Source organism: Impatiens glandulifera, chromosome 2, assembly GCF_907164915.1.
Source record: "Impatiens glandulifera chromosome 2, dImpGla2.1, whole genome shotgun sequence".
NCBI classification, from domain to species: domain Eukaryota; kingdom Viridiplantae; phylum Streptophyta; class Magnoliopsida; order Ericales; family Balsaminaceae; genus Impatiens; species Impatiens glandulifera.
The window spans coordinates 51,019,186-51,042,859 of NC_061863.1; the positions used below are offsets into that span (position 1 = coordinate 51,019,186).

A 23,674-nucleotide genomic window follows, 5' to 3' on the forward strand; every position below is an offset into this window, starting at 1 on the left:
TACAACATTATTTTTTAGTATAGTTTATTTGCTAGCTTTTACATTTTTTTGTAAAGAAAAATTAGAACTGCAAAATAAATAAATATATATATATATATATATATATATATATATATATATATATATATTATTTGTTAGGCAAATCAAATGTGTAAAACAAATTGAATTATTTGTCTTTTTGTGGTTACTAGGTTAATGTTTCTCATAATATTTAGTGGAGAATCTTTCAATATCATTTGATTGGTTCGTTTATGTTATTATACTTTGTTATTTATCGTTATAAAACTCAAATAAATTCAAATTTGTGTAGTTTTAATTTTTATATATTTGTTGTATTATATACTAAATTCTTATAAATTGATCTTGAGATACTTATTGTGAAATTATGATAGTGTAAATTATTATGATAGAATACAAAAACTCATGACAATGAGATTATGTTAACTTGTGCATATAGAGGAAGAGACAGATCCAACATTCATGGTTGGATGGACTCAAAAAAAATTGGAGTGGACATAAAAAAAATAAAACGAATGAATAAAGATAAGTTTTATTATTTTTTTTAATAATTAGATAAATAAGTAATGAATTATATTACAAAATTTTAAGAAATTAAAGGTTAATATTATAATTTTACTTTAAATTTTATTTTCGGGGTGGGTTGATCCATTCTTAGATACATAAATTTGAGTTAGGGTAGGCTTGAAAAAGATTGTGTGGACTTAAAAAAATTAAATTAAAATTATGAATAAAACAAGTAAATAAACGGAGGCGTATAAGAAAAAACGAATTAAACCGACCGAATCGAGTTGTGACCGTTTCATAATTTCTTGTACCAATCATGACCCGTTCGGTTGACGGTTTACCCAACCGACCGTATATATACTTGTTTCGATAAATGTATAAATATATGTCATTCTAGGTTAGTGGTAAATGATCAATATTTATATATTTTTTTGGTTTAGAATTCTAATCTTGACACACAAATATTTATTATTTTGTATATTTTATGTCTTTTTTCTTTTTTAAACTCATTTTCATTTAATTAATATTATAATATATTTTTTTATTAAATTAAATAGTTATTTTATTACTTACTTTATTATAAAATTAAACTATTTTTTTTAAGTTTATTATATATCTATTTATTATTATTTTTATTATATTATATATTTATTATTTTTTTAACGATTAAATTGATAAACCGATTGAACTTATTTTATTTTATAATCGACCCAATCGAATTGATTTTTACACGTCAACCGAGGGACGAAGATTTTATAGAAAATGACACCAACAGTTAGAATAAATTTTTTATGAAAAAATTGACGTCCAATTTTATATGAATTAAAGAAACAAATAATTAATTAAATTATAAAGAAAAAAAAGATTACCACAAATTTAAGAAATCAGATAAAATAATAAAGCGGGCCCAACAGAAAAGAAAACTGCTACATTTTCCCGGCCGGCAGATGAAGATCGCAAGGATCCAAGCATCCGGCAAGAGAGGAATAGTAAGGTAGTGAGACTTGAGAGAGAGAGAGAGCGCGCTATAAGTAGTATAGACTGCACTCGGTAGAGCATCTCTCGAAGATTGTTGAATCCATTTCTGTGTTTAGATCAGAAGTCCACAGGTCCGAAATCCTAATGGCTACCATAGCATTGATCATTTCATTCCATCTGTAACTCATGTACTTATTTGAATTATATATTTACCAATTCCATGAAAAGCAAGTAGTCGTTCAGTGTGTTTCATTCTTCAAATGGATTTGAAACAATCATAAATTTGTCTTTGTATTTCTCTGATTAAATAAATTTCAGTAGTTAGCGTATCTACTTAAGTATCTATCTGGCTTTTGATTTTAATCCTCAAAGATGACCGACCACACTTATATGAAATGGATTCAACACTGTTATTCTATGTTTGTCTTGTGCTCTGTCTGCCTGATTATGCGTTGACTTCGTGATTGGATCCATTATGTACCAGAACGTAAAAAGTTTGATTAATATGTTGTTTGGCTTCTGATACAAATATATATGTGTATCGATGACTTCAATTTCCTGTGAATTTTCTGCTAAATGTCGTTCACTTTACCAGGTAAGATGATGGTAGATGGTCTTCATGAAGGGGGAAGTGAACAATTGGGTTCCCAGGATAATGATAAGGTATTTTTCATTACTGTTTCTTATTTTCATTCAGTACCGATCTTCCTAATTTTCCACATAATGTAGGACTTGAAATCAACATATTAAGAAAGCTAACTGGTTCATTACTTTTCAAAAAGGTCTATTCAGTGCCTCAATTATGTCAATCTGGTCATGTCAAATGATAGTATTAAGGATGGAAACCTTCTTTAACATTCTCTTGTTTCATTCTCAGTTATTTGAAATTGATGAAAAGACTGCTTAATTTGAAGACTTTTGAGATAAATTACTCTAAAGTCTAAACCTTTATTGAACATGGGATTACTGTTGCACAACTTCCAGCTTATAAATAAACTCTTGCTTTTTTTTTTTTTGCTGATGCATTATTAATTCTTTAACTGTTATTTTATTTTCCTCATTTTCTGTGTGTGTTTCTGCAGGTTAAGGTTGATCCTTCAAAACCTGCACCTCTAACTTGGCATCGAAAGTTGAATGCATCAGACTCTGTCCCAGCACAATTCAATCTAACTGTGTCGGAAATGATTCATATGGTGGGTTCAAACTTCTATTTCATCAACATTCTTCAACAATATTAATCTAAATCTCCATTGAGAGTCATCTTTTGTTTTTCTTCTAAACGTTATGTTTGTACAAAACAGAGTTGTCGCAAAAGCAACCTCTAATAATACTAACGGTGTCTATACCAAGCGTTTTGAACACATGAGTTGAACGTTGTTCATTAAACAACTTATCCATTAAGCCATATAGAATTGGTCATTGAGGGCCACCTTTTGTACAACTGTATCTTCTATATTGCTCTTACTGTAATGATTTGCTAGTGTACAAAACTTGTAGCTAGAAGGATATTCATCACATAACTTCTGCAAATATCACCTTCTTTGATACAGGCTCCTATAGGTTATCGATTATGGCGTCATATTCAGGAAGAAACAGCTAAAGGAAGGGTAACTTTTTGTTAATTTTAAATTTCCCCCCGCTTTGTTATGCCTGTTTATATTGGTAAGTTATTCTTACCTTTGTTTCTTTCTTTAGGATACAATAATTAATCCTTTTACGAAGCGTTACATCACATCATGTCATGGTGTTCCACTCGGCGGCATTGGGTAAAAGCCTATATTCATGAACGGCTGCAATTCTCCATATTTATCAAATTAATTATTACGAAAGCATTCTTATGAAGCATTTTAATGTTTATGGATTTTTAAGGCATGCAATGTGGCCAACATGACTCAAATTGACCTAATTCACAGTAAAAATTATTGCATTATATGACTGCATGATTATGCAATATTTTCCCTCCAAACATAAGCTAAAAGTAAGCATATAGTCGTGCTAGACTCCCTAGGGAATAAACATAGGCAGACTTTAAAATGTTTCTGATTCATGCATCCTCATATTTACTCAAGTTACCAATTTACATATTGTAAAATATTTCTTCATTGGAAAAGTTTGAAAGATTTTGAATTTAGAAAGAATTTCAGTGCAGGAAGCATTGAGAGAAACTACAAAGGTGAATTTCAGCGTTGGCAATTATTCCCTAGAATATGTGAAGATGAGCCAGTTTTAGCCAACCAGTTTTCAGTAGGTTCAAATTTTTCTTTTTTTCAAATGAGTATGTATTAGTTTCTCCTCTAGTTTGATAATTTTATAGGACAGTTGTTTCCATTGTGATATCTTTTTTCATGTGAAGGAAAACAAATAAATCTTCTTCATGTGAATAAGTCCTTCCTCTTGATGCTGTGGGAACACAATCATTTCTATTGTTAAAATATAGTCTTGTATTGAAAAAGCACGATAGAGAAGCATGATCACATCAACAAAAAATGTTTACAAGGTTCAATTCATAGTAGACAAACTCTGCCAAGTTGTGTATAGCTGCCATTTTATTGATACAACTAGATTCTGTTAGATGCAATATTTATTTGCAAGAACTAATGTCATTCTGGGTTGCAGTTTATTGTCATAGATGTAAAAAGTACACTTATTTGTCTTCACTGCTCAGCCACTAAAATACGATAGGTTTCATCGTGCAGGTTTTTGTTAAACGGTCTAATGGTGAAAGGTTTTCAACTGTATTGAGCCCAAGGACTCCAGACATATTGAAGTAAGTAACTTTCACTGATATCACACAGCGTACATTGCGAGTTCAGACCAAAAAAAATATGTTTTCACAATTTTTCTGGTATATGAAATTCATTAATCTAGATAAATTGCAAAAATCTCACTGAAAGTCATTTGATTGTTCAGAGAAAATTTGACTTCCAGCATTGGATCTTGGGACTGGAACCTGAAAGGAGAAAATTCGACATACCATGCACTCTATCCCCGGGCTTGGACGGTTTATGATGGTCATCTCTTTCATCTCTGTCTATTTCAGCCTGTAATAAGCTCTATGGTGTAGAATGTAGACTACTGGTTTACCTTATGCAATTGTCCTTGTGTTATTTCATACAATCAGGCGAACCAGATCCATTGCTTAGAATAGTATGTCGGCAGATTTCTCCATTTATACCCCACAATTATCAGGAGAGCAGCTTCCCTGCAACAGTCTTTACGTACACGGTATGAGTTATTGTTGTCCAAAAACTTATTTGTACAATAGCTTATATATAAGCATGAATTTATGCTTTTGCAGCTATTTAACAGTGGTGAGACAGATGCCTATACGACTCTACTTTTCACATGGGCTGTAAGAAAACCACTTGGCTAAAGAACTATTTACTTTCATTTCCTTTTGCCCCATTTATGATAACGTTCAACAAATCCCTATCTATGCACTCAGAATTCTGTTGGTGGAGCTTCTGGATTGTCGGGTCATCACTATAATTCCAGTTTCAGGTAGGACTGATAATATTTAGCAAGGTTCTCTAGAAATTTGTATGTACTTCCATTTATTTTGGAATCTGACTTATAAGGCCTATAATGCTTCTAGGATGGATGATGGCACCCGAGGAGTACTCCTGCATCACAGGCAAGTTCCTATTCTCATCTTCTCAAAAGTTGGTTTTTGTTTGTGATTTCTTGTTTGAAATACTGTATGTGAATTACAGGAGTTCAAACGGATTATCCCCTATAACATTTGCAATTGCAGCCCAAGAAACCAATGGTGTTTCTGTTTCAGAATGCCCTTGCTTCACCATAGAAGGAAGCTCCAACTTCATTTCAGCAAGAGATTTGTGGCAAGAAGTTAAAAAGGTCTTTTTTTCATTGAAGTGCATGTTATTCTTTCCATGATTATATCCTTCTACATTTAAGCATGTGTGGTTTCTGACTATTTTGTCACTTTATTAGCACGGATCTTTTGCACACATTGAATCTGCCGATTCATTGTCACCTTCAGAAGCAGGATCATCCATAGGAGCAGCTGTTGCGGCTTCTATAATGGTTCCACCCAATGAATCACGCACCGTTTCATTTTCATTAGCATGGGATTGTCCTGAAGTGAGCTTCAAGAGTGGTAGAACTTATTACAGGTGTGGACCTAAATATTTTGGTTGTGATCTTGAGAAGTAGCTTAAAGCACTCGTGAATTTGCTTATAGGAAATCTGGTTTGCAGGCGTTATACAAAATTCTACGGTAAACAAGGTGATGCTGCAGCCAAAATAGCGCACGACGCTCTTCTCGGTATTACATCCTTCCTCTTACTAATTTATGAATAATCATAGAGTTCCGGTTCCTGTCTGGAGTAGTTTTTTTATTTGTTCTATTTGGCATGGAAAATTTTTAACTCACCCAAAAAATTAAATTGCTCATTACTTTATGCTTGTTTTCTGTTGAAAACAAATGAAGAACATGGCGAGTGGGAGTCTCAAATAGAAGCATGGCAAAGGCCAATTCTTGAAGACAAGAACCTCCCAGAATGGTTTGAGCTTCAAATACAATTCTGTAGTAAATTCACTAGATTGATTGAGACTTTAACTTCCTTGCTATATACTATATACAGGTATCCTATCACTCTTTTCAATGAGCTCTACTATCTTAATTCAGGAGGAACAATTTGGACAGGTATGTGTTGATTTAGAAAGTCTCGAGAAGAAATATAATAAAAATCGATTTGTTCTCTTCTCCATTGCAATTTGCAGATGGATCTCTTCCTGTGCATACATTGGCAACCATTGGTGAGAGGAAGATCTCCATTGATATGTCTAGCTTAGATATAGAAGAATCTAGGAGTAAGGTCAACCAAAATGACACTGCTGCTGAAATTCTCTGGAGGATGACTTCGGCTTTTGAAGAAATTCATACCCCAACGTCACTGAATTCTGCTTTTGGAACAAATCTTCTTCAAAAGGGAGAAGAGAACATCGGGCAATTCCTCTACCTGGAGGGAGTTGAATATCACATGTGGAACACTTACGATGTTCATTTCTATTCGTCGTTTTCACTAGTCATGCTATTCCCGAAACTCGAACTTAGCATCCAGAGAGACTTTGCAGCGGCTGTGATGATGCACGATCCTAGCAAGATGCGACTTCTTAGCGATGGAAAGTGGGTCACGAGGAAAGTTCTTGGCGCGGTCCCTCATGACATAGGAATGGACGATCCTTGGTTTGAAGTGAATGCTTACAGTCTTTATAATACAGATAGGTGGAAAGATTTGAATCCGAAATTTGTGCTGCAAGTTTACAGGGACGTTGTTGCAACCGGTGACAAGAAATTTGCTCAGGCAGTTTGGCCTTCAGTTTATGTGGCCATGGCTTTCATGGACCAATTTGACAAAGATGGAGACGGGATGATAGAAAACGACGGTTTCCCTGATCAAACATACGATACATGGTCTGTTTCCGGGGTAAGTGCTTATTGTGGTGGACTTTGGGTGGCAGCTCTGCAGGCAGCCTCGGCCCTGGCTCGCGAAGTGGGTGACTGTAATGCCGAGGATTACTTTTGGTCCAAGTATGAGAAAGCAAAGATTGTATATGGGAAGCTATGGAATGGTTCTTACTTCGACTATGACAACAGTAACGGAACTGCAAGTTCGTCTATTCAAGCTGATCAATTGGCGGGTCATTGGTATATATTTTCTATCTGTTTCTGATTTTGTCTATCTATTTATAAATGCAAACAAACTTTCTCTCCAGGTACGCTAGAGCATGTGGTCTCCTGCCAGTTGTTGATGATAAGCAGGCAAAAAGTGCGCTAGAAAAGATTTACAATTTCAATGTGTTGAAGGTAAAGGAAGGGAGTTTTGGAGCGGTAAATGGAATGCTACCAAACGGGGAGGTTGATATATCATCGATGCAATCGAGAGAAATATGGAGTGGGGTTACATATGGTGTTGCAGCTTCAATGATACAAGAAGAGATGTTGGAAATGGCATTTAGGACTGCAAAAGGAGTGCATGAAGCTGCATGGTCAGAAGAGGGGCTCGGGTAATCTCCTATATTTTCTGTTTTTTATTGTCTGTTTTATGTAACAAAGAAAGAAACGGTTTCCATCTCTGATTGTATTTGAATTTGGGTGACTGCAGCTTTGCTTTCCAAACCCCGGAAGGATGGAACACGGATGGGAACTATAGGTCACTGGCATATATGCGACCTTTAGCCGTATGGGCAATGCAATGGGCTCTCACAAGGCCAAAGCTTTTGAGGCAGGAAAAGACATTAAAACAAGACAAGGATAACTCCCTGTTTAGGCACCATGCCGGATTCATTAGGGTGGCACGCCTGCTTAAGCTTCCGGAAGAGGAAGCTTCTACAAGCATGATGTGGTCTGCTTATAGCTATGCTCGCAAAAAGATTGGGATTTGAGAGAAATCTCCATTCGGATGACAATTCAAAATAATACTCAATGAAGACAGAAAAAAATAGTATGATTGGATAATATTATGATGACATTATTATAATATTATGTTGTGAGCAACTAAGTCTAAATACTATTTAATCTTAATTGATTTAAATATACATCATTTTTATAATGGTGCGATTGTTATTTATTTTTTAGTCTTGAAATTGTGTTATTTTTTATTTTTTTAATCAAATGAGACTCGAATTTTAAATTATGTTATAGTTCAAATTATTAAAATTTTAATTATATTTTATGATTAACGATAAATAATTAAAAAAAACAAAAATATTATCTTCAAATAAGAATACAAGTCGTTCATTAGGTTTGAGATTCTTTTCTAGGTTCAGCTTCAATGAGAGATTTAGACCTTTCGTCATTCCTTTTAATTTGATCAAGAAGATGAATGATAAATTCAACTAAAAAATCAGAAAAACGCGTGGCCTGTCAGATTGTCTTCACGTTTTGAAAACGCTCCTTTCAGTCCTGAAATGCCTGTTTCGAGACATTTTTATTATCTCCCTACTACCCATGTGCGTTTCGGGACTCGAAATGAACATTTCGAGACATTTTTTAAAAAAAAATTCTCGTACCATAATGATATGCCACGTTGATTCGTGGACTTGCTTTCTCTTATTTTTTCGTTTAGTTTATCATTTTTCAATAAAAAATAGCGTTCGTGACCTAGTTTTATTTCCTCAATAACACGTAGGTCCCCATCTCCTGCTTTCATTTAAATAAGTTCCCTCCTTTCTTATTTTTTCTTAATTTAACCTAAACTCTCTTGAGTGATCTTGAAATCTAAGTGAAAATAGAAATTTCATTTATCAAATTCACTCACGGACGGACAGACAACCTTCCTTACATAAAATTCTAGTTCTTTATCTTATTATTTTATTTTAAATTTCTGGTATAATTTTTTTTTTTAATACTATCAATAATAAATCTTATATAAATATTTTTAAGATAATTTGTTGACACAAATTAAAAAAATACAAATTATAAAATAAAAGAATAAGTTTATACTTTGTGATTATTATATTATATTATGAATACAACAACTTAATACACAATTTATTTTATAATGTTTTAAAACTTTTTTTTCCTCATCTAACCACTAAAGATCGATGACTTATTTATAAAATTTTGTTAGATTAGATTTTAATCCATATTAGTTAAAAATTGAATTTATTTAATTACCACTTAAAAGAAAACAATTGTTACATAATCTTAAAATTGAGTTTCCAAGGAAAAAAATCAAAACCATTTATTAATTTTTTTAAATAATAATTGTTTTAAGGTCAAAATCATTTATTATTACTTTTGACCCAATTCTTTTACATTTTTATTATCAAGTAAACAAAGAATAATTGAATAAGTTTTAGAAAATAATTATTATGAAAGAATACCATTATTTAATTTATTTTCTTAAATTGATTGAATGTTATTTCTTTTAATAAAAAAATGTATTAATTTTTTTTAATGTTTAAAGTTATAATGACCTTTTATTTATATATATATATATATATGGTCTCTTATGATTTTTACAATTTTATACAATTAAAAAAATGAATTTATATTTAATTAATAAATAAATAAATGAACTCATATAATTAATTTTGTAACTATATCAAAATAATAATAATAATAATATATAACATATATTATAATGAAGTAAACTATAGTTTATAAATAAACAATTATTTCTAAATAAATTTTCAATTTTAATTAAATTGTACTACTTTTTTTAGTGGTTTATGTGGTGAAAGATACCGAATTTTCATCATCATTTTGTGGAGTTCATCTTATCTTATGCATGCATTAGGAAAGGACTCACAAGGACATAATAATGAAAACTTTGAGACATTACAAGAATATTTAGATATAGATAATCATCACAGCTATTAGGTTAAATGGGAAATTAGAATTAATGGAGTGTCAAATTAATTATATATTGAATTCTTTGAATTGAATGAAAGAAAGGTAATGGCAAAGAAAAGAAAATGAAAATAATTAAAGAAATCTTTGATATATGTCTAAAATCTCCTTTGTGATATTATTGTTAATTTTAATTGGATTTTCTTTAGATAGAAATGCACTTATGTTAATACATTTCCTTTATGGGAACTTTACAAAAAAAAAAAAAAAAGTATTATAGAGTACATGATTATATTAACATAGTTTTTCTTTCACCTTCGGATCTAGGGCATTAATTTGGTTCTTCAGATCTAGTGCAATTTATTTGAGCTGTTTTTCCAGGTACAATCTCCTCTCTTCTCTCTTACTCAGTGTCTCTAAATTTCTCTTCATTTTCTTTTATGTTCTAGTTATGTGTTTGAGGTATTAATTTGAGGTTTGATTGAGTTCATGTGTTTAAAATTTAAAATTTCTTTCAATATTACTAATGATATTATATTAATTTGTGGGTTATAGCTCATAGTTTAGAATGAAATACTAGAAAGATAGTTTTAGATAGAAAGTTTAATATCGAATCCAATATAGATAGAAGGTTTAATATCCAATCCAATATACATGACATTGACAATACATGTAAAAGAAATGAGAAATAACAATTCTAAGTATATTATTCATTGAAGTTAAAGAAGATTAGGATTTCAGACATTGAGGATCAACTATTTTTGTAAAGACAATCAAATTTAGGTATTTCTTGATGTTTCTGATCAATTAGCGCCATGTTCGAACTACTTACCTAGATTCTCGGCGGCGCCAAAAAAATGCTAGCTAGGGTTTCGCAGAGGGGATCGAGTGAGCAGGGATGACAATGAGTGGATCGGGTCGGGGCTAATTTGTACATTTTTATTGTCATCCTATCTTATTCGGTTCGGGTAATTCTTACGGGTCACGTGTATATTATATTATTAATTTTTTATTATTATTATAAATGTATTTGTTTATATATATTTATTTTTATTACCATGAGTTAGGACTCAAATATTAACTTTATTACCATGAGTTAAGACTCAAATATTAACTTGGTATATATGATATTATTTTTCATTGCCTTTATGTGACTTTTAATATGTGCTAAAGTATAATCAAACTATATATGTAGTGTAGTGATCACTATTTAAAGTTTTACTTTATGCAGATTTCAACATACCATGCCTTATAACGCAGTTCTCGTCAATGATTCGAAGTTCAACGTTAAGATGGAAGCAATTACTCGTGGAAGAGTTTCAAGTGTAGCCGGCCTAGCTGATCATGACAACCAAAGAAATGTTCGACCAAAAATGCAAGAAGTTCAGACCTTACCTTTGACATCTATTCCGCCTCATAACACTGCTACTCAGCTTGAGTACATATACGCTAACTATAAATTCCAGGGAAGGATCCCATTTCACATGCAAGGAACCATAACTATCCCAAATATTGTGCCTTTTACTCGCCTTGAGTATCTAAATGCTCAATATCCACCCCAAGAAATCCCAAGATATAATATGCAAGAAGCCATAGCTGCTGTGTCTCAAAATGCATCCCAAGAAAGGACGTCGACGACACTCTCAAGAGAACAGATGCGAAGGATTATGAATCCATTCTATTATGGGGGCATAAGATCAGTAAGTAGAAGGGATGAAATGGCTGTAAATGAGCAGTTGTTTCAACGCAAGCTCAAGCAAATGATGTCTGCCCAGCGCTTAGAGTATATTCCTAGATACGATCGCCAATCAGAACTGGATAACCGATCACTCCAACTCCAACCCCCAAGGCCGGCTGGTATCAATGATTGGAGTCCCAACCGGACAGACTTCTATACTACTGCCCAACATGATAATATGCATGTTAGCTATTGGACAAGCATACAATCTTTCTATACCGAACGGGAAACAAGATCTAGACAGGTCTTTTTCTTTCTTTCATTTTCATTTCATTTCGTTTTTTTATCTATATTTAACTTCCTTTGTTTGACTTTACAATGCTTGTAGCAACTGGACAACTGGACTAGGGAGAATTTTGAATACATGATAACAGATCATGGGGTAAGATGACCTTTCTACCGACTAATTTAGTTCATATGTTATATGCTTTGAATTGATGATGGCTAACCTTATAGTCCTATATATAATATCTAGTTTATGTTTTTTTATTAGGTGTATGATTCAGATGACAGTGATGACGAAGAAGAGAGATTAAACATAGCAGACATAAATAACGTGACTCGTGAGGTAAAACTCTACAGAACATGTTTAATTTACAATTAGAATGCTTATAATTGAATGTTGGTTGTGTCTTGGAATAGGAATTGATGGAGTTGCAAGCTCAGAAAGGAAATGTAATGTATAGGTTGTACTTAAATACATCTAAATTTCCTCCTGAAAATTTTGTAGTTGACAAAGATGAAGTATGTTGTATTTGTCAGGTAAATTTACTCTTAGTTTTATTCTTTTAGTGGTTTATAGGAGTGAATGAAAAAAGATATTTTAATTACTTAATTAATTTATGTTTTGCAGAATTCATATAAGGTTGATGAGAAAGTGAGCACTCTGACCTGCAAACATATTTTTCATCTTGAATGTATCAAATCGTGGTTGTTCAAGAAGAACTCGTGTCCTATCTGCAAAGTTACATTCTCAACCCCATAATAGAGAATTATCTTGCCCTTGCCCTGTTTTAATAACTTTTCATTTGATTTTGTCAAGCTATTTCTGCGAAACCGTTTTAAACTATGTGCTCCATAAATACTTTGTATCACATTGACTTGTCTTAAATTTATCCTTTGTTTGTGTACTATTATTTTCTTTTCTTTTGTGTCAAAATCTTATAGTAAATCAAATTGTGGATCACTGGATTTATTTCTATACCATTTTATCTTTGGTATATTCATCCAGATGAATGTATTAATTAGGTCTTCTTTATGAAAACTTGGTTACCATTGATACTAGTAGAAGAGGTGTCTGAAAGCTGGTTTGATATCAAAGACATGTTTATTGCCAAAGTTGATCTAAATGGTTAGACAAGGCAGAATGAAGAACAAGTGAATTCATTCTAAATGTTTTATATGATTTTCCAAGCTAGATTGAGTTTAGTTCGTAGATGGAAAATAGAAATTATAACATAAATGGATGATTTTAATAACTTTTACCAAAATCAAAGATTTGTTCTTAAGTAAAGTTGAACTAGATAGATGTCAAAACTGATGAAGAACCAGTAGTTGAGTGATCTAATGCTTCATAAAAAATATTTTAATGTAAGAAAGATAAATGAGCCATCAGGCATACAATTGTTGCCCTATAGTTGTAACTTCAATCTCAAATTGAATTTTTTTTTAAAAACATTTTACCCTTTTAGATGTGTAAATGCATACATTTAACTTTGAGTTCAGACTCAAACCTGATCAAGCTAATTGAAGAAATCAAAAAAAGATGAAAGTTTACCTTCGAAATTTACATTCATAAATGGTACCTTGAGAAAAGATAGGAAACTGGTAGTTGGCTTTTAAATGACACTAAACTGCGGTCGATCCTCAATGCACTCAAGCCCCACTGGTGGACATTCAAGTAATCTAGTTACACTTAAGAAGTTACAGATGGCTTATTCGTGGGTAGGAATTGTCAAGGATGTAAAAGAGTTTATACGAACCTGCAATATATGCCAAAGAAACAAAGGAGAGACGACAACTCCAAAAGGACTCCCGCAACCGATAGAAATTCATAAAGGAGTTTTGGAATCAATCTCTATGGACTTCATTGAAAATTTATCTAAAGTATGGGTAAAATTGTGATCTTCATGGTGATAGATAGACGATAAAAAATGGCTCAATTCATGGGGTTGCAACATTCGTTCACAGCAAAACGAGTGGTGGAAATCTTTCTTAACAATATCTTCAAGCTTCACGGAATGCTGAAGTCAATTATAAGTGATCGGGACAAAATCGTCCTTGGTATTTTTTGACGGGAATTCCTTAAGTTACAAGGGTGCATCAAGCATTATCGTTATATTATCATCCATAGACGGACGGGAAACCAGAAGTCGTCAATCGATGTTTGTGAACTTATCTGCGTTGCATGGATGACCAACGACCGCATCAATGGAACAAATTTCTACTCATTGTAGAATGGTGGTATAACACGAATTTCCATTCCCTACAAAAAATTTCACCGTTTAAAGCCATCTACGGTTATAAACCTCACATACACACTCCTTACCTTATAGAGGTTTCAAAAGTAGAATAACTTAATCAGAATTTGCTAACGAGATAGATAACTCTTTAGATTCTCAAGTTCCATCTACAAGAGCCCAAAATATGATGAAACAACTACAAGATAAAAGCATAACATATGCAAGTTTTGCAATTGGCGATTGGTCCCTCATCAAACTCCAATCCTATCATCATATTTCAGTTCGAAAAATATCATAAACTGTCCCCAAAATATTTAGAACATTTCCAAGTCACAAATCGAATCAGTGAAGTTGCTTATCGTTTGGCGCTAGGGCAGGAAGCGAAGATACACAATGTATTTCATATTTCGCAGTTAAAAAAGTATTACGAAACTCCTAAAGTGATTGAAGAGATTCCCAAGCTCACTTCATACTAGATTTCAGAAAACTCCAGGGCGAACGAGAACGAGAGGTGGAGGAAAAAATTGTCTTCTAGTCAAATGGAAGTATCGGGAGAATGGAGAGAATTTGTGGGAATACATGGAAACCTTGAATATTAAGCACCCAGGACAAGTCTTGGAATGGGGACAAAGGGGAAAGCGATCAGACTTCTATCGGCGAGGATGCCAATGTGTTAAAGGGGGAAGTAATGTTACAACATGTACTTGATCAAAGGAACGGAGTAGGACATGACGGGTTGAGCCATTAGGACCATCTGATCTAAAATTCATTTTTTTTTATAATTACAATTGTATTTCTTTTCTATTAGACTCTTTCTTTCTGTTATTCCCTAATTTTTTTTTTATTTGCATTTTGGCCCTGTCCTTTTGGCCACCTCACGAATTAGTTGTAAGAGAATCACGTGCTCGATTTTATGTAGGCCTATATCCTCAGCTGGATTCATCACTATTGAATTATGAAATGAATAAGAGCATAGCTCCTTTTTCTTATCTCTCACATAATTCATAATCCTCTAATTGGCATTTCTTGTCCATTCTGACTCTTGTCCATTCTGACGAGTAGCTTGCATTATCTTCACACCTCCCCTCTTAAGTTTATCACATTACTATTTTAACTTTCTTTGAATCAACTCGTACACCATCATTAGATAGGACATGCCTAAAATGGAATAATATCAATCAAAATTCACGTTTAAATAATTTAATATATAATGAATTTTTTCTCATCGTATATAATATTATTCTTAGATAGTCCTTATTCTTTTTTTTAATACACTAAAATGTTATCTAAAAATAGTAAGAGCATTAGTCAATCCAAATGATGTCACCGCATATTTATAGTATCCATATCTAGTATGAAAAGTTGTTTTTGACAATATTATCTGAGTTGATTTTTAGTTGAATATAATATCTGATTAAACAAATCATTAATTCTTGACAAAAGAATATTTGTTTTGGATAGTCACTTTGTTAAGTCCATTATAGTCAATATAAAGACGCATTATCCCATCTTTATTTTTCATAAATAGTACTGAGCTCCTCAATGTGAAACATTTGGCCTAATATATATATATATATATAATAATAATAATTATTTGTGTAATTTTTTCAACTTTGTAAGTGTCATATAATATGGAGTTTTCGCTATCACTGATATTTCCGGTGCTACATCTATTGTAAATTATATTTTTCTTTCTGGAGGCAATTCTAGTAGTTCATCCAGAAATACATCCCGAAATCTACTTGTTACAAGAATACTTTCAATAAGTTGTTTTATTTTTTGAGTACCCCATAGAACGACTTGATAACTTTGACACTATTTCTTGAGCATACTTTCAATCTTTATAGCACAAATTATTCGTAGACGAATAATGATACTACAACCCATAAAAGAAAATACATGTCATTTTGGAATTTGAAATGACACTACTTTTTATGACATTCTACCATAGCAAAATTTCTTGATAATAATTTCATTCCGAATATGACATCAAATCTATGTATATCAAACATCGTAAGGTCAATTAACACATTACTTTTATACAAATATTATGAGATTCACACACTAATTTTGCAATCATTTTATCACCTAATGGAGTTTCAACTAATATTTCATTAATTGTTGTTAAAAAAATTCAACCTTTTTTTTCACAAAATATTTGGCGACAAAAGAATTTGTGGCACCAGAATCAACAACACCAATACATAAACAAATAATATTTAAAATCACTGTGTTAGAATTGTTGTTTGTTCTTTGTTCATTAAAAATACTCTTGTCTCGCTTCTTTGTGGTTGATCCTTTACTATCCACAAACTTCTAATTTTATGCCCTTTTGAATTCTCCAGAATTATTTCTAAAATTCCCTCTTTGTTGTGGGCAATTAACTTTCTGGTGATCATACTTTCCATATATAATGCATGCATTCTTAAGCTATCGATAGTATTTAATTTCATAATTTCTATGACAATTGAGCACCGGAGTTTCGTGACATATTACCCCATGATCTTTTGATTCACCATCAAATTGTTTACGTTGTTTTCTCGATAAGAAAGATCTTTGAGAAGTTGTTGAAAAATTTTGTTTCCTCCTCAATCAATTTTGTTGTATTTAGTTCCTTTCGATCAATAATGATTTCTTAATATTACACTAAAATTGATAAGATGGAACCATATTTATCGAATACAAAGAATGTAAACTCATCTCAAATTTCCTTGTCTTTCTTACTTCATCTCTGATCCATCTTCAAGCAAATTTGGAGTATAGGTGGAAAAATAGTTATTATGAAATAAGTCTTTAAACCTGTTCTACGACATTGTAGTAACATATTGGTCATGTCATATTCTTTGTTTCACCCATTACACGCATTTTTATGTAGTTATTATAAAATAAGTCTTTAAACTTGTTCCAAAATATTGTAGTAACATATTAGTAGTTATTATAAAATAAGTCTTTGAACTTGGTCCATATTTTCTTTTATTAAAGCAATTAAACCCAAATTCACGATTTCAATAAATAGAAAACTGCATATAACAAAACTCACCGTTCAGTTTCATTGGTCTGATCGATTTAGTTGTATTTCATTCTATTGATAATTGTTTTTTCGGAAAATGAATATTTGAAATTATTATTTTATAGAATTTAATATTCCTTTACTAAATTATTATTTATAATAAAATAAACAAAAATGAAAAGTACATCAGAAAATAAAAATTTGAGAATAAATAAATAAAAATCTAGAAACATAAAAAGAAAATAACAAATGTTCATGAGCTTTTAAACACATATTTCTCCTTGCTATATTATGTTTACAAAAATTTATTTTACTTTTCTTTTCAAAACATTACTATTTTCATTCAATTATGAATCCAATTATAATTGAGTTTAGTATTTTCTTTTTAGATCTGTGCAATTACATTGACTAAAAAAAATTGAAATGAGGGATAATGACTCTGAGACTATTAGATTGGTCTATATAATATTAAATCAAAATTAAAAAAAATTTCTTCTCTTTTTTTTCTTTAAAAAAATATTTATTTCTTGAGAAAAAAAGAGAGTAATTATATAGATAAATGGACAATTATTGGTTGGGCTTATATTAAAAAAACTATTGGCCTGTTAGCCAAGACTTAGTAAAGCCCAACAGATTTTAGGGTTTTTACTTGTCACTATTTATTCATCTTCCATATGAGATAAGCCGCCTCTTCCGAGTAACAGAGAAAGAGAGAAAGAGAGATTTTTGCAGAGATGGCTCCCAAGACACCACGATCGACCAGGAACCCGGAATTGATCCGAGGAGTCGGAAAATTCTCACGTTCAAAGATGTACCACAAGAGAGGACTTTGGGCCATCAAAGCTAAGAACGGCGGATCATTCCCTCAACACGACAAGAAACCCGTCGAAGTCGTGCCTTCCGTGAAGCCACCCAAGTTCTATCCCGCTGACGATGTCAAAAAGCCCATCGTTAACAAGCGTAAACCCAAACCCACCAAGCTCAGGTGCGATTAATGGGTTCAATTTATAGTCATTTTCAGTCTTCTTAATGAATGTGATGAGCAGATCTATTGATAGGATTATCATGCGTATTCAATGCGGTTGCTGATTTATGAATGTTAACTTTTTATCTTCATACAGAGCGAGTATTACTCCTGGGACTGTCTTGATTGTTTTGGCTGGAAGGTTCAAGGGGAAGAGAGTTGTGTTTCTAAAGCAGCTAACTTCTGGTCTACTTCTTGTTACCGGTGAGGATCTATATTTTATTTCAATTAAGTTTTACTAGATTTGAGCATATGGGTTATTGCAATTGTATTGATTACATTAGATATCACATGGAGAGTTCTCATGGATTATTATGAATTTTATTACTTGGTTGATATAGGGCCATTCAAGATCAATGGTGTTCCTCTGAGACGTGTGAATCAGGCTTATGTGATTGGTACCTCAACCAAGATAGACATTACTGGAGTAAATGTTGAAAAGTTTGATGACAAGTACTTTGGAAAGAAGACTGAGAAGAAGAAGAAAAAGGCAGAAGGAGAGTTCTTTGAAGAAGAAAAAGAAGTATGTTTCTTTACATTGTAATTCAAATATACCGACTTATACTTCTTTGCTAATGTTTTTGTTTAATGACTGAATTGCAGGAGAAGAATGTCATTTCTCAGGAAAAGAAGGATGATCAGAAATCTGTAGATGCAGCTCTTCTACAAACTATTGATGGAGTTGCTGATTTGAAGTCATATTTGGCCTCTAGATTCTCACTCAAGGAAGGCATGAAACCCCATGAGCTTGTCTTTTAAATTGTAAGGTAACAATGAATCCTAGAGGAGGACAACTGTTATCTTTGTATTGTGTTGATTTGAACTCTAGCAGGGTTTTGGAAGTTTTGTTATTAAAGATTATATCAAGTTATTTTTTTTTCCTATGTGTTCTAGTTGGAATATATTTTGGGTCTTCACCTTATTTATAAGTACTCTAATGATATTTTCAATGGTTCAACATCGTTTTGCTATTGTTTTGCTTGCTCTATCTGTGAAAATGTTCATGTCCAAGTTTGATTGGATAGTAGAACAAACCATGGATGATTAAAAACTATGTTAAAAATCTTCAAATGAGCTATATTAAAGTTGTATAACATTTTGCTTCCAAATGATGTCAATTAGAACATCCCTAGTAAAATTTTAAAATCAAAGTTTTCTATTTTCAGGCTTTGCATTTGCAACCAGAATGATTGATTGAGTATTTTATTTTTGTTAGATGCAAATCTTTTGTCAATGAATATTATGTTTGTTGTGCTTATTTCAAACTAAGTTGCTAAGTTCATGATGAATGTTGCCTCATGTACCATGTTACATAGACCCACGAATTTCCTCCAATTGGAGCAAACACAAATAGCTCTTCTTAATTAAAGAATCATATTCTAGAAACAGCGAATCAATTTCCCATCAAATAGAATAATTTTTCCCTTTGCTGAGGTCATATTTCTTATCTTTGGTGGGCATTGAGGCTGATCAAGTTTCAATTGACCATGTTTAGTTAAGTTCTATCTTGAGGAATCATATGGAGCCAAACTTTTTAGGTCTAGACAATTAGGAGATATACCATCAGCACCTCATTACAATCACATTATGGAGAACTTTCAGCCAAACATTTAAGAACTTGTCCATCTCCTTAGAAGAGGCTCCGAGGATCTTAAATTAATATATTTTTTAAAATTGTGTTCTCATTTACATTAATTTTTTTTTATTAATTTTCTTTTAATTATGGAGAATTAGCATGACAATCCACTTCCATTCAAAGCTCTTTCAGCTAGGAGGAATTGGACTCAGTAATCTTTTGGTCTCTCTTTCTATCTATTATATATATTTTGAAAATTCTGGTTGAAGTGTGATGTGAACTGGAATAAAAAATGTTTGTGTATGTCATTTTCTTATAATTGATTCTTCCGAAATATTGACATAAGGTGTTTGATATTTTGCCTCAAAGAAAACTAAAGCATAATACTTGAATCCCTTTGCAGCATCAAGTAATTTGGAAGATTATTTTGATTGGAATTAATTGTCTTCATCTAGAAATGAATATCCTCTCTTGGAAATGCCAAGGGTTTGGTCACCAGCTGCAATGGAAGAACTAAGGAGCTTGATTAGACAGTATTCACATATTGTTGTCTTTTTTGTGAGAATTAAAAACTGCTAATCAGTTAGTTGTTGATAAATAAAAAAAGCTAGAATAACTTGGCTTTGGCTTTTGTTGGTTATTTTCCCTGGTATTAAGTAACTTGTCGGGTGGTGTATGCATTGAATGGAAGACACACCTTTTTGCAAGTTAGACATTAATGGCTGTTTATGCTGCCCAAAATCTAGCTGTAACATTATTGAACCTTAAATACCTGTGTTCTGTGTAACCATGTAATGGAATCCATCACTCGTATTTGTACTGCTTGCCAAATATATGGTTTGCACCAACTTCAATTTTAAAGATGACAAATCTTGAGATGAATGAATAACGAATAAACATATGTTTGTCCAACGGCATTAGAAGCCAGGAATGCCCTTTTGAGCATGAATAGATGAAAAGCTCAAGGGTCGCCGCATGAATGAATATCAGCAATCATATGCAAAACCAAGATGGACCAAATAAACTCAGGTTTCTTATCTTATGTTTTGTCATTACCAAAATGTCAACAAAAACAATAATAGAGAAATCATCCATCTTCAAACCTTGTATAATTTTACGATCTAATTTATATTTGAAAAAAGAATGAGTAATTTAATAACTGAATAAGAAATCTGAAAATTCTCTTTAAAAAAAATAACACATCTTTCTCGAAGTTTCTTGTTAATATTATTTCTGTACCTTATATCATTTCTCTTTTATATAAAAGCTGGAAAAATAAATCCCGCGATTGGGAACACAAAAATGACAGTGAATTTTATCTCTCTGAAGTGCACTTTTATTTCTCTACCGAAGAGACTGGACTTTGATTTGAGTTGAGCCCTTCCTTCTTTCTTCATCTCTTTCTCTGCTTGTTTGTTCTGCATCTTTTGTTAACTGACCGACGACCGTATGAACAGTAGGTGCAGAGCTATGCTCCTCTTATTAGGAGGACTCATCCTCATCTTAGCCGTCACTTCTTCCACAGCTGCTTGCTCCAACGGCAACTGCCAGGTTCAGACTCTTTCTCTTTCTCTTTCTCTTTAGATCAGTTCCGATTTCCTCATTCCTCATTCTGTTTTTCTTTACTTACCACCCCCAGCTGTTAGAGCCGTGTTCTTTGGCTACCGACTGCGGACCTAGTCTCTACTGTGGAAACTGCCCATCTATAGGGGAAAACCAACCCGTCTGCACCAGAGGCCAAGCCATAATACCCACATCACTAGTCAGCTATTTCTTCTTTCCTTTCTTTCTTTCTTTCTTTCTGTTTTCTGGCATTAAATTAGTGCCGATAATATTTGATCAGCTATCTGCTTTTTTAACTTATTTGGAACAAACAGATCAACGGATTACCCTTTAATAAGTATTCATGGCTCGTGACCCACAATTCCTTTTCAATTGTTGACGCCCCTTTACTCACCGGTGCCGACAGAATTACTTTCTACAATCAAGAGGACACTGTCACCAATCAATTGATGGTACTAATTACTTTATTAACAAAACTTGCCATTTCTCCTCATCCTCCTCCTCCTAATTGATGATGAAGTTTTTCTTGTTGTTCTTGTTGTTGTTTAGAATGGAGTCAGAGGATTTATGCTGGATATGTATGACTTCGAGAACGACATTTGGCTATGTCATTCTCTCCGCGGACAATGCTACAACTTCACTGCCTTTGTAATTAACTAATTAATTATAACTAACAATGCTCATCCCTTTGAATCTACCTAGTTTGTGTTTACATTATAAATAAATTGTCTGCAGCAACCTGCCATTAACACTCTCAACGAAGTGGAAGCATTCTTGACTTCGAACCCAACTCAAATAGTCACCATCATAATCGAGGATTATGTCCGCTCTCCCAAAGGGCTTACAAAGCTTTTCGCCAATGCCGGGTTGGACAAGTATTGGTTTCCCGTTTCTAAGATGCCCAAGAAGGGTCGGGATTGGCCTACTGTAACTCAAATGGTCCTCGACAATCACCGACTGCTGGCTTTCACTTCTGACTCGTCCAAGGAAGCCTCAGAAGGAATCCCTTATCAATGGAGGTACATGCTGGAAAATGAGCGTAAGTGTGTTTGTTATAAGAGATATATATCCTTTTCTTTCTTTGTTATGTTTTCAGAAAGAAAGAAAGAAAGAAAGAAAGATCAGAGGCATTGTTTGTTTGTTTTCAGCTGGAGATGGTGGTGTTATAGAAGGCTCTTGTCCAAATAGAAAGGAATCCAAGTCACTAAATTCAAGAAGCGCATCTCTTCTCTTGCAAAATTACTTCCCCACGATTCCAGCTCAATCTGAAGCTTGCAAAGAGCATTCGGCTCCCCTTGCTAATATGGTCGAAACTTGCTATAAAGCAGCCGGGAATTCCATGCCAAACTTCTTGGCCGTCAACTTCTACATGGTATCTATGCTTCTCTAGTAGGTTTATCGAAAAATCCCAAGTATTTTCATCGATAATGCATTATTTCAATCCAATATGTTGTGGTTATTATGCAGAGGAGTGATGGAGGAGGCGTTTTTGAAGCTCTTGATAGGATGAACGGCCAGACATTATGTGGATGTTCTACTGTCACTGCCTGCCAGGTTTTTATTCATTTCCATGGAGAAAAGAAAAACACAACACTTCATGTGTAATGTATAAAGAAAAGTCTTGTGATTTTTCAGGCTGGACAAAAATTTGGAGTTTGCAAGAACATAGCGGTGTTTAATGGAAATGGAAATGGAAATGGAAATGGAAGTCCACCAGCTAATGGCAGCGGAAATTTCTCAGGATCCGTTCAATTGACAGGATCTTCTTCTTCTCTACTCCCTCCTCCACGTCCACACTTATTTTTGTTTAATCTTCTTCTAATATTGTTGCTTTCTTTTCTTTCCTTCTTTCTATAGATCTCTGAATCGAGCATAACATTTTTAGATGTTTCCTTTGAGTGTCTTCTAAGAGTGTTTGTTTCTTCTCATCTCATTGGTTAAGGAAATAGTAAATTAGCATAAAACTGTCACTACCGTTTGATTATCATGTTGAAATTTAAAGCCAGCTTCTAGAAATGGAGCTATGGCCTTAGATGAATTTTCTTTGCTTTCTATTTGATCCTCAAATCATTTTCACTTAATTTGTTCCTCAAATCATTCACTTAATTTGTTCTTCAACTTAGGCCTTATTAAACAGTGAGTTACTTAAAGGAGGCATATATGATCGTGTCCATGTTGAGAGTAGCAAAGTTCAGGCGCTCTCTCGAGGCCAATGACTGTTCCACTACGCGCTTCCATGAATTACTTATAATCACTCATCCTTCTTACTTAATTACAAACAGATAGAAGATGCACCACAACAACCGACCCATTTTGTGTTGTGAATGAATTGTTGGTTGATCAAAATGATGGTAAAAAATTGGTAATGTTATGATATGGTTGTGTAAAATATTCGGAGTGGGGTCATGAGATTAGTAATGCGAGTTATTAAATGTGTGAATGAGATGATTGATTGACTAAAGTAATGGTTAAGTG

The 23,674-nt window shown here is 32.9% G+C and overlaps 3 protein-coding genes across 5 annotated transcripts; all 3 read left to right on the top strand.

The window, feature by feature from the left end:
- Window positions 1–1,475: 1,475 nt before the first annotated feature.
- Window positions 1,476–8,054, top strand: LOC124923957 (non-lysosomal glucosylceramidase). Its single transcript, XM_047463968.1, has 20 exons — window positions 1,476–1,634; window positions 2,099–2,166; window positions 2,586–2,696; window positions 3,054–3,110; window positions 3,199–3,269; window positions 3,648–3,747; window positions 4,200–4,270; window positions 4,414–4,514; window positions 4,625–4,728; window positions 4,802–4,855; window positions 4,949–5,004; window positions 5,099–5,137; window positions 5,217–5,361; window positions 5,458–5,639; window positions 5,724–5,791; window positions 5,957–6,029; window positions 6,111–6,172; window positions 6,250–7,177; window positions 7,246–7,536; window positions 7,635–8,054. The coding sequence occupies exons 2-20, from the start codon at window positions 2,104–2,106 to the stop codon at window positions 7,912–7,914; spliced, it is 2,856 nt and encodes a 951-aa protein (XP_047319924.1). The 5' UTR covers window positions 1,476–1,634; window positions 2,099–2,103; the 3' UTR covers window positions 7,915–8,054.
- Window positions 8,055–17,707: 9,653 nt separating this feature from the next.
- LOC124928026 (60S ribosomal protein L6-like) lies at window positions 17,708–19,022 on the top strand. The gene is made up of 4 exons (XM_047468550.1): window positions 17,708–18,021; window positions 18,158–18,264; window positions 18,402–18,583; window positions 18,664–19,022. Exons 1-4 carry the CDS (start codon window positions 17,771–17,773, stop codon window positions 18,817–18,819), a joined length of 696 nt encoding a protein of 231 aa, XP_047324506.1. The 5' UTR covers window positions 17,708–17,770; the 3' UTR covers window positions 18,820–19,022.
- A 1,878-nt stretch (window positions 19,023–20,900) lies between these two features.
- Window positions 20,901–23,251, top strand: LOC124926038 (PI-PLC X domain-containing protein At5g67130-like). 3 transcript variants are annotated; one of them, XM_047466197.1, is made up of 9 exons: window positions 20,901–21,008; window positions 21,094–21,187; window positions 21,276–21,398; window positions 21,514–21,651; window positions 21,749–21,847; window positions 21,935–22,238; window positions 22,348–22,571; window positions 22,667–22,753; window positions 22,835–23,251. In XM_047466197.1, the coding sequence occupies exons 2-9, from the start codon at window positions 21,107–21,109 to the stop codon at window positions 23,054–23,056; spliced, it is 1,278 nt and encodes a 425-aa protein (XP_047322153.1). In that variant the 5' UTR covers window positions 20,901–21,008; window positions 21,094–21,106; the 3' UTR covers window positions 23,057–23,251. The 3 variants fall into 3 exon arrangements, with proteins under 3 accessions (XP_047322153.1, XP_047322154.1, XP_047322152.1); XM_047466198.1 differs by having other exon boundaries at window positions 20,925–21,008; window positions 21,097–21,187; XM_047466196.1 differs by lacking the exon at window positions 20,901–21,008 and having other exon boundaries at window positions 21,015–21,187.
- Window positions 23,252–23,674: the final 423 nt, after the last annotated feature.